Source organism: Trachymyrmex septentrionalis, unplaced genomic scaffold, assembly GCF_001594115.1.
Source record: "Trachymyrmex septentrionalis isolate Tsep2-gDNA-1 unplaced genomic scaffold, Tsep1.0 scaffold267, whole genome shotgun sequence".
In the NCBI taxonomy this organism is placed as follows: domain Eukaryota; kingdom Metazoa; phylum Arthropoda; class Insecta; order Hymenoptera; family Formicidae; genus Trachymyrmex; species Trachymyrmex septentrionalis.
The window spans coordinates 73,475-84,858 of NW_017305427.1; the positions used below are offsets into that span (position 1 = coordinate 73,475).

General features: G+C 35.5%; 2 protein-coding genes across 3 annotated transcripts in view; one reads left to right on the forward strand and one right to left on the reverse strand.

Moving 5' to 3' along the window:
* Positions 1-8,149: 8,149 nt before the first annotated feature.
* Positions 8,150-9,224, reverse strand: LOC108749106 (putative uncharacterized protein FLJ37770). Its single transcript, XM_018487630.1, has 2 exons — positions 8,672-9,224; positions 8,150-8,276 (listed from the first exon to the last, which is right to left on the reverse strand). The coding sequence occupies exons 1-2, from the start codon at positions 9,140-9,142 to the stop codon at positions 8,232-8,234; spliced, it is 516 nt and encodes a 171-aa protein (XP_018343132.1). The 5' UTR covers positions 9,143-9,224; the 3' UTR covers positions 8,150-8,231.
* A 1,706-nt stretch (positions 9,225-10,930) lies between these two features.
* Positions 10,931-11,384, forward strand: part of LOC108749102 (GPI mannosyltransferase 4) — a 3,677-nt gene continuing 3,223 nt past the window's right edge. For both annotated transcript variants that reach the window (XM_018487626.1, XM_018487627.1), the window contains exon 1: positions 10,931-11,163. In XM_018487626.1, the coding sequence (XP_018343128.1) occupies positions 11,152-11,163 (12 nt within the window). In that variant the 5' untranslated portion in view covers positions 10,931-11,151. The remainder of the gene's footprint in view (positions 11,164-11,384) is intronic.

Sequence of the window (11,384 nt, forward strand, 5' to 3'; positions counted from 1 at the left end):
AAAAACGGGAGAAATTGGAAAGAAATTGAATGCAATACTAAAAAGCAAAGTGATAGCAAATTATGGCTATCATTGAGAAAAATAATGTTGACAGCTTCTAATTTTGGAGTAGTATGTCGTATTAGATCAACAATGTCTTATGCAATGATTGCAAAAAAATATCTGATTTCCTCCGACTATTGATACCGCAGCCATGAAATATGGTCGTGATATGGAAGAAATGGCAAAACAGAATCTATCTGAAATTTTAAAGAAATGATAATAAGTAACGGGCAAAGTAAGAGTCAACACGTTTCTTTGAAATTAACAAAAGAATATATTTCAATTAACAAAGGTAAAATTACATAACGTTACAAGTTTCGGCTACCGGATTGAGCCCTCTTCAGACATTAACATAACGAAAAAATCGCAGAACAACATCAATTATCGCAAATGATCGCATATTCATAACATTCACAGTTCGGGTGAGTCTTGATGTAGAGTTCGACATTATTTCCGTACGATTGAACCGTCAAATGTATTAAAAAATCTTGGCAAAGCTCTAGTTGATAAAAAGAAAAACTTAAAAACTTTACACAAAAAATCCTCGAAAATTGATTTGTTATTAGAACAATTTCACTTATTCCATCCGCGTTTGCAATTTACTTCAGAAGTGATGGGAGATGAAATTAATTTTCTGGATGTTATTATATCTATTAATGAGAACGAGTTTACTTTTGATTGGTACCGTAAGCCGATCTTTTCAGGGAGGTTTCTGAATTTTAATTCTAACCATCCCATGGCACAAAAGAGAGGGACGATTCTTTCACTGGTTGACAGAGCTTTTTTACTATCAGACTTTAAATTTCATACACAGAATTTGACGTTTATTATCAATATTTTATTAGACAATGACTATCCACTGACCTTCATTTTTGACACAGTCAATCAACGTATAAAAAATTTGATTAGAAATAGACACATAACACATAGAGTTTTGGCTGACAATGGCGGGACGAGTGAATCTGTTTCTTGATTTACGGTACCATTTATCCCTTTTCACACGAAAAGTTCAAACGTTTCAATAAAAACGACATCAAGGTATCTTTCCGTAGTTTCAATAAACTAAACAAATACATCAAAGTACAGAAAGATATTGTCCATATACTTCGAAGAGCAATGTGGTCTACAGAATTTCGTGTGATGATTGTGATGCTTCATACGTGGGACAGATGAGCAGAAAATTAAAAACCAGGATTGCTGAACATTAAATACAACATTTCTGGACGTTCTGTTATAACTGAGCATAGGAGACAGCTGGATCACGAATTCCAATGGGACGAAGTCGTAATTTTGGACGAGAAGCCTTGTTATCGGAGACGTTTGGTTTCCGAGATGCTTAATATCAAGAAGCAGAAGAATGGTCTCAATTTACAAACTGACACCGATGGCCTCCACAAGGTTTACATTCCATTGCCATCATAAATAAAGTTTGACTATCTGATGCTAACAATCTGTCTTCTCTCTCAATCTGTTTTGATCCGCACTACTGAACGTACATAGTGGCCGGCGCGTAATGTCTGTCTTACACATCTGCGTTCTTTCTTTCTGTATATATTCCGAAAGTTTTTTATTCCTTTTTGGACACACTCGTTTGTATTTTTTTACACATGATTTATGGTGAGGTTTGATTATATTTTTATTATTATTTTTATTAGATTTCCGGTATGTTAATTCATTTACGCGTAGATCATTTTACGGAAATAATGTCGAACTCTACATCAAGACTCATCCGAACTATGAATGTTATGAATATGCGATCATTTGCGATAGTTGATGTTGTTCTGCGATTTTTTCGTTATGTTAATGTCTGAAGAGGGCTCAATCCGGTAGTCGAAACTTGTAACGTTATGTAATTTTACCTTTGTTAATTGAAATATATTCTTTTGTTAATTTCAAAGAAACATGTTGACTCTTATTTTGCTCGTTACTTATTATCATTTGGTTTGTATAGAAAGAGTCCATTGATTTGTTACTTATTTTAAAGAAAGACATCAAACCATGTGGATTGTTTATTGATTCCGACAATCCATATTTGGGTGCTTCTCCTGATGGGCTTCTTGACGAGAATAGTCTAATGGAGGTCAAATGTCCTCTTTCAGCAGAAAATTTAACAGCAAAAAGAACTATTCATACATTGCCTCATCTAAAAGGTATTTTCGTCAAAAAAAATCCAAGTATAATGAATCGAAGTCATTGGTTCTTTTGTCAAAAACAGGATCAAATGATTATAACGCAGTGTACTTTATAGCATTTTTACCTTATGGATACCAGAAAGCGTTAAAAGTTCATGTCAACAGAAATAATAATTTTTGACAAAATAAAATGCTGTCTTTCTTAACACATTTTTATTTTGCATGCTTCCTGAAATTTTGGACAGTTGGTATAATAGACATATCAGAGAATCAAAATATATAAAAAAGGTAAAGAAAAAGTGTAAAATGACACCATATAATGATAGCATCAGTTAATGAAGAAGAAAGCAAACTGATGGACAACTAACGATTGAGATATTCAATACTGACAAATGCTACTGTTCCTGCTGTGATAGAGCCAGATGAGAGGGATGTCAGTTATTTGAGGACACTCACACATGTGCCTGCCAAGTTTTTGCAGCAAGTTTTTTTATTTTTTTTCTTTTTAGATCATAAATAGACAATAAGTTAACCCAGGAAATGAAAAGACATGCTGTCGTCGCTATATACGCGAATTACAGCAATCTTAAAATCTTCCAATTTTTGAAAATTGCCCGATCGTTTGTTCACAAAGTTCGTCGAGAGTTAGAAGCATCTGATGGCAATGTGGAAAGTGTTGCCAAACGCAAAAAACATGAGGCACGTTTAAACAGAGTTAGAACATCATACTTTGTGCAGCAAGACCAGGGCATTATTGATGAAGACCCTTCAAAATCCATAAGGGCCATATCGAGAGTTTCTGAGTGTACAATCCGTCGTATTGTCCACGAAGACATCCGGTACAAATTCTACGTGATGCGCAAAGGTGAGGTCAGTTTATGTCGACAAACTCGAGAAATCCCGGCAACAACTTTTAAATAAAGTTAAAACATCCTGAAATCCCAGATATGCTCTGGTTTTTATTCTGACGAAAAAAATTTTAACCAGGATCAAAAAATAAACCGACGAAACGATAGGTGGCTATGTGCGGATCCTTCAGACGTTCCTCATGTTATGCACACAAAGTTTCCGGCAACTGTCATAGTTTTGGGAGTGGTGAGCAATGAAGGACATGTCATGTCACCCCACTTTTTTCCTCAAGGACTTCGGGTGAATGCTGCTACCTACAGCCTTGGGTTTGGAAGCAGTTGTGAAACATTGGATACATAGCGTGCGTGATGAGAGGCCATACGTATTCCAACAGGACTCTGCTCCTTCACACAAAGCCATTACGACGCAAGATTGGATGTTCGAGAATCTGCATGATCACATAACCCCAAACATGTGGCCACCTAGCTTCCCGGATCTTAATCTTTTGGATTACATATGGAGCGTTGTTGAACGAGAGATCAATAAACATCCCCATAACACGCTTGATTCCCTAAGAGCAGCTATTACCAGAATAATGACGCATATGGATGAGAATCATTTGATTCGGGCATGCAAACGTTTCCGGCAGAGAATTGAAACTGTTATTGCCGCTGAAGGTGATTTTATCGATTAACTGTATAGCCTACGAGTCACTTAGTTTGCTGTAAAAATTTCATTAAAATACAATAAGTTTTCTAAGAAATATACAAATTTTAGTTTTAAAGTCAATATGCCTCAAATACCTGATGCACTCTGTATTATAGTCGGTTAAGTAACCAAACATATTCCAACAGCAGATAAAATAACAAGTCGCAGAAAAGTTCTAGATGATTGTGAGATATCTTTCTTCGGTGAAAAAAATGTCTTACCTAAAAATAGTAAATTAAATGGCGATTCATTAAATCTCTTCTCACGCGTTGTGACAGAAACTTCTTATTTCGAAATACGAAACGTACATTACATAGAATATCCACAACTAAGAACAATTATAACAAAAGTATAGGAGGCAATTGTAATAACCACTGGTGTTGTTTTTTTTTTGACGGAATCAAAACGTACGTATATAACAGCCTACTGTACGAGACCTGTTCAAAAGTATTCGACTTTTGCTTGTATCATGAGAAAAACCTATTCTGAGGTGATACGAACAACGTTATTTTCAAAATAGTTTCCTTTCGAAACAATGACCTTCTGCCAATGGCGCACCCACTTGCAAAAGCAGTCCTGGAAATCTTTTTTTGTGATAGTCAACAGTTCGGCGCATTTTCTTAACATCGTCAAATCTTTTGCCCAACGAATGTTTCAACTTAAAAAATAACCAAAAGTCACACGGAGCTATATCTCGACTGTACGGAGCTTGACGAAGTTGGACAATGTCGTGTTTAGTCAAAAATTTCTAAATTCAGGTGAGCTGAATGAGTAGATGCGTTATCGTTCACTCGGAGTTTTCTACGTTTATACAACTGCGTACCGTTGCCTGAACAGCTGCTGAGTCGTGCCACTTGATGGAGGTACTCGTAAAGGTTCATCCTAAATACTGAATACCTGTTTTCCACAGCCTAAGAACAAAGATATATGCAGAGGTTAGATACTTTTCGGTCTTCGTACATACGATAAAATGGCATTAAAAAAATATATAACAGCTCATTTTCGACAAATAGTATCTACCGATATAAAACTTTGAAAAACTTCAAACGCAATCGGGTGTTGTAGAATTTATGCAGTAATTTTTGCAACGGATATAGTCTTGGGTAGAAATTCTTGCAAAGAAAGTTATTTGAATGACATTGAGTGTATGAGGCGACATCTTGTCACCTCATATACTCACTATCATAAAAAACCATGAACTTTTGTCTTTTTCAAAACAATAAATATTCTTTAGATAATATTTCATCTAAAATATTATTACGCTTTCATAAGAAAGTCTGCAAAATATGATACCGTCAAAAAAGAAAGTACACATTAATTTATGCATATATATCCACATACACATTTACACATTTTATGGATAAAACATGACAACAGAGAAACGAAGAAAAATTTTTGGTTGCGTTTCACGGGAATGAGCGATGGAGGGGCCCATCCTATATTGTCAAAATTAATAACATTGTATAATTTAGTATTATATAATATTTTGTTTTTATATTTATTAAACATTATTAAAATGTTGTTTAAGTTCATGACTTTGACGTTATATGTCAAAATCAAGGCCAGTGGAGATTGTTCCTCTAATTTTTATTTTTGTGCCGCCCAATCAGACCTTGGTTAAAACACCTAGGTTAAAACAGTAACTTTTAAGTTCCACATTTCAATAAGAACTTAATAAAAAATAGTAATCTTTTGAAAAGCTATATCAACTGTTAGATTGTAGAATAAAAATAGCGCGTTTTATAAAAAAAAAATAAACGTGACCTTGATCTGACGCCGCCCAAGGTAAAACTAAATCAGTAAATAGCTCCTTCGAAATCTTACAACTTTGATCTGAAACGTTTCTTCCAAAAACGTTATGTAAGGGCCTTAGCATAAGCATAGTATAAGGTGTAGTAAAAAGAAATCTATTATTTTTGCATTAAATTGAAGGCTTTATTTAGCATAGTTAGAATGATCCGATTTAAGTCAAATATGCACCGTTTTGTTCGATAACTTGTTGCCATTTTGAAGGTAATTTCATTATGCCTCTCTCATAGAAACCCTCGTCCCTATTAGCAAAAAACTGGGACAGTCGATTTTCACAAGCTTCTCTTGAGGCGAATTTTTCACCAGCAAAATCATTCGCCATAGACAGGAACAGGTGGTAATCACTTGGTGCCAGGTCCGGACTATAAGGTGGATGCATAAGAACCTCCCAACCAAGCTCCCGGAGCTTCTGGCGAGTCACTATCGATGTGTGTGACCTGGCGTTGTCTTGATGGAACACAATTCCTCTCCTATTGGCCAAAGCTGGCCGCTTCTGGGCGATTGCTTCTTTCAGACGGTCCAATTGTTGACAGTACAGGTCCGAATTAAGAGTTTGGCCGTAGGGGAGCAGCTCATAGTAGATGATTCCCTGCCAATCCCACCAAACACACAGCAAAACCTTCCTGATCGTCAATCCTGGCTTGGCCACCGTTTGCGCCGGCTCATCGCGATTCGACCACGACCGTTTTCGCTTGACGTTGTCGTAAGTGACCCACTTTTCATCACCAGTAACCATTCGCTTCAGAAATGGGTCGATTTTGTTGCGATTCAGCAGCGATTCGCAGATGGAAATTCGGTCCATGAGGTTTTTTTGCGTTAACTCGTGTGGCACCCATACATCGAGCTTCTTTTTGTATCCAGCCTTATTTAAATGGTTCCAAACGGTTTTTTGTGCAATGTTTAGCTCCTGGGCAATCGAAACAGTGCTTACATGACGGTCGGACTCGACGATTTCCATTATTTTATCGACATTTTCGACAATTGGCCTTCCAGAGCGTGGTGCATCTTTGACATCAAAATTACCGGAACGGAATCGACGAAACCAAAATTGCGCGATATTGACTGTTACAGTATCAGGACCATAAACACTATTCACATTTTCAGCCGCCTGGCTTGCGTTTTCGCCTTTATCGAAGAAAAACTATAAAATATGGCGTATTTTCTCTTTGTTGGTGTCCATCTTTGACACGCGCTCAAACAATACTGACTCAAGCAATTACAAAACTGTCTGAGAAGTTTTTTTAGTACGAAATCTTATCTTTCTAACGCCATTTGGCGTAACCCGATCGCACTTATACAACGCGAGATACAGATTACTAAAGCCATCTATTGGAAAAATAATAGATTTCTTTTTACTACACCTTATACTATATACTACTTCCTATTACTAGCCATAATAATTTTCTTCAAACGATTATTAATATTCTCAAATATAAAGTTTAATGGATAATCATTCTGTAACAATATTTTAATAATGAGACACAAATTATCAAGGTGAAATTTAGGATTTGAAAGCAAAAATATCCTACATATTAACTAATCCCGCGATTGTGCATATTTTTTGAGAAACCGGATGTTATGACCAAAAATTCAAATATCTACCTGAAAACGTCGGCTTGTGGTAATTATTAATCTCAATTAAATTCTATCAACTCATTATCCCTAATCACTGTAACCAAAAAATTTAATCTATCACTTCCTACCTGCATAGTGAACTGAAGCCTAGGATACTGAAAATTAAAAATATCAAGAATGGAACTAACTGAAGACATAGATGTCGCCAATAATATGTCAACAAACCCATAAAAAAGCAACGGAAACCGAATCAAAGACAAACTTCCAGCTTTCGCATAATTGGATCCACAATGACGCAAGATAACAGAGAGCTCATAGGAGTCCTGTAAATTCCCGGTCGATTCCCGAAATTCTTTGATTTATAAAGAGTCTTGGTTAGTTCGATCTGTTATACGGATTAGCTATTTCATTTCTCTTACTCATACATACATACGTGTTGCTCGTTGAATTGCTACAAAATTCAAAAACTGATACAAAACCGATAGAATTATCATTCAAAACATAAAGACAGTTTCTGTGAATGTGTTGCTGCACATATATCTACTGATATATCAGAAATTATATTAGGTAATGATTTCCATTGCAGTATTGACACATCGTTTTCTTTACCAAGATTTGCATGCGATTCTTGTAACGTGACATTCAATATTTTGTCGTCTATTATCGGTTCATTCCAAAAATTATCTTAGAAATGATATGTCTGATATTCAACAAAATACTGAGTTTTGAGACCGTGATGCTTCATTTGCGTTACTATGAAATTAATAAAACGACATTCGCCAATTCCGTGAATAGACAGTTTTTGCAATTTAGTAAAAACATATCCCAGATTGATGAAAGATGGTTCATTAATCTCTTCATTATTCCCATAATTACGATTCAATATACCCTATACAAATTTATATATTGTACGAGGTGTGATCAAAAAGTAAGGTGACTTTTCATTTTTATAAAAAAATATTCATTTATTCATCCAAAATTATGTTATCCCCTTCAAAATAATCCCCCTCTGATACAATGCACTTGTGCCAGCGCTTTTTCCAGTCGTCAAAACACTTCTGAAATGCACTTTTGGGTATTGCCTTGAGCTCCTCCAGCGATGCAGCCTTAATCTCCTCAATCGTCGCAAATCTTCGTCCTTTCATGGGCCTTTTCAATTTTGGGAAGAGGAAAAAGTCGCAGGGGGCCAAGTCTGGTGAATACGGTGGCTGAGGCATGATGATAGTATTGTTTTTGGCCAAAAAACTACTCACTAGTAACGACGTTTGCGCAGGTGCATTATCATAGTGCAGAATCCATGAATTTTCTTTCCACACTTCCGGACGTTTTTTTCTTATTGATTCACGCAAACGCCGCATAACCTCAAGGTAATACTCCTTGTTTACCGTACGACCTTGTGGTAGGAATTCTTGATGCACAACGCCATGGTAATCAAAGAAAACTGTGAGCAAAACCTTCACATTCGAACGAACTTGGCGTGCCTTTTTCGGTCTTGGCTCTCCTGGGCTCTTCCACTGGGATGATTGGGCTTTGGTTTCGACGTCATAACCATATACCCATGTTTCGTCACCAGTTATAACCCTTTTGAGCAGATCAGGATCATCATTGACGTCGTTCAACATGTCTTGGGCGATGTTCATGCGACGCTGCTTCTGATCAAAATTAAGCAGTTTTGGAACGAATTTCGCTGACACACGTGTCATACCCAAAACATCCGTTAAAATTGATTGGCATGAGCCAAACGATATGTTAAGATCATCAGCTATTTCTCTAATCGTGATTCGACGATTTTTCAACACAATTTCTTTCACTTCCTGAACATTTTCGTCGGTTTTTGACGTGCTGGGGCGTCCAGAGCGAGGTTCATCGTTAACATTTTCTCGGCCCTCTTGGAATAACTTATACCATTTATAAACATTTTTTTTGCTCAAAGTTGACTCACCGTACGCCACTGTCAACATTTCAAGAGTTTTTGAACACTTAATACCATTTTTTACACAAAAATTAATACAAACTCTCTGCTCCATTATTTTCAAAAGCAAAAAATCGCCGAGCACGCAAACACGAGTCTAACCTTTATGCCTCTCACATAAAAACAACATATGCTATATAGTCAAAACTGTGAACATATGATCGTGACGAGTGTACCAACACAACAACAAAAAATTTTTTTAATTAGAGTGTACAGAGCGCGCGAAATTCAAAAAGTCACCTTACTTTTTGATCACACCTCGTAAGTCCGACCGTGTAACCTCCCCTGATACACCTCGGGTAATGCTAATACGGTGGCAAAATTTTTAGAAATTTTCAGAGGAAAAACTACATGATACACTATTCACTTTAAATCACTTAGTGAAAAAAATTGTAGCATAATGATAAAAAATTATTTTAAAGAGAAAATATTAAACTTTACTTACAATTAAAGAAATTATGGCTTTAAAATGTTTTTTCGTACATCGCTTTGCGACCATTCTTCGCGGAGATATGTGACATTTGAATTTGGTTTTTTTTAACGCTGATTTTAAGTGACTCTAATTTTGTTCAATAGCTGCATGCAAATTTCAAGATACAATAACTTTGTCGAAAATGGTCATATTGGGATATTTAAAAAAGCATTTTATCGGTTGAAACGTCTACTTTTCAGATCACTACTTAAAAAACGATCTCATGGAGATTTCATAAAGTTACACAAACATAAATAAAGATATAAAATCTCAAAATTTTTTACGAAAATTGCGAAGTTCCACGGAGTGGACTAAAAATTGTATACAAATGTGATTTACATTATTCGAAAGAGCGAATCTTTACCTTTAATTTGCTTTTTTACGAAGCTCTGTACAATTTTTTTTATCGAGTTATTCAACGTTGAAGCAAAAGGACTATTTTTGCTTTTTTATACAATACAATTTTTATTCCACTCCGTGCAGCTTCACAAATTTCATAAAAAATTGTGAGGTTTGATTTATCTTCATTTATGTTTGTGTAATTTCATAAAATCTCTATGAGACCGTTTTTTTAAGTAGCGGTCCGAAAAGTAGAGGTTTCTACCTGAAAAACATTCCGATATGACAATTTTTGACAAAGTTATTGAATCTTGAAGTTTGCCTATTTTTGCAGAGTGAACAGGTGTTGCGTTAATTTTGTTGCCCAGTGTATTTACAATTTCTTTTTATTAATTTTCATTAAGTTCAGATTATTTCATTGTAATAGTAAGTTTATTCGCGTTGCATGCTCTAATATGCTCCTATAACAGCTCTTACTCACTCCATTTGTTGGAGTGCGACGTGAATAAATCTAGTGAGTTTTGACAGGCGAAAAAAGGATGAAAGAGAAAGAAGTTTAGGTGGTAACCATGGCTAGGTAACTTGCTTATTTCACGCATGCGCACTCCATTTTGTCTGACACTAACATCAAAGGTGCCGACAAGGACTTGCTCTACTGTACATATGTACTGTGATATGGCTATATGTGCTGTGGTCCTGGCGATCTCGTGTACCGCGCCAATCTATAAATGATAAAATGTTCGTGGTTTGTCCAAGGGTGATTTGGACAAGTATTTTAAAAATACTGCGAACGTGACAGTGTATTTCACAATGTATGATTGCTGATAGGTTGAAATTCTTATTCTCTCTTCTCTGTTCCTTTTATTGTGCGGAGCCTTTAGTCGCGCGCGACACGCGATATCCAATGACAGTATACCTTTAGAATGAGAATATCGATAAAGCTGTACACTCTGGATATCGCGAAGACGAACATCGCGCTGGTGTGCCGGAGAGAGATATAAGAGAGAGAGAGAGAGAGAGAGAGAAGAAAAAACTCCAAATTATTTCAAATGTTTGTCAATTGACAAAAATATTCTGCATACGATGCTTTTGATAACGAATATCGCAATTATAATGCGATTTTCTGTGTATCTCGGTCGTAATAAAGTAGAAAAGAATCGCAGTATTTCATGATTCCATAAATTTTTTCTATCTTTGAATAAATGTCCAAGAACTATTATTGAGGGTTAAGTTATGATAAACCTATAAAAAACATGTCATTGAAGGTAATTTAACATTGTAATATTTGTACAATTTTTCTTTCAAAATGCATATGATAACTCAATAATATTAAATAATAAATCTGAAAGATGAAACCTTAATTAGAAAAAAAATAGTGAATATCTCATTTTGAAAAGGTTTTGATTTTGATATGAAGTTTGTCTGCATTTTTTATAAATAAACAAAATTATGCTCAACTTAATACATATATATATATATATATATA

What these genes read in the sequence shown, in the direction of transcription:
- LOC108749106 (XM_018487630.1), bottom strand. Translation starts at nt 9,142, where the DNA reads ATGGAGCAGAGAGTTTGTATTAATTTTTGTGTAAAAAATGGTATTAAG. An exon ending in TAACTGGTGACGAAACATGG is followed by an intron (nt 8,277 to 8,671) that starts GTATATGGTTAT and finishes TTTCCTCTTCCC; the next exon opens with AAAATTGAAAAGGCCCATGA.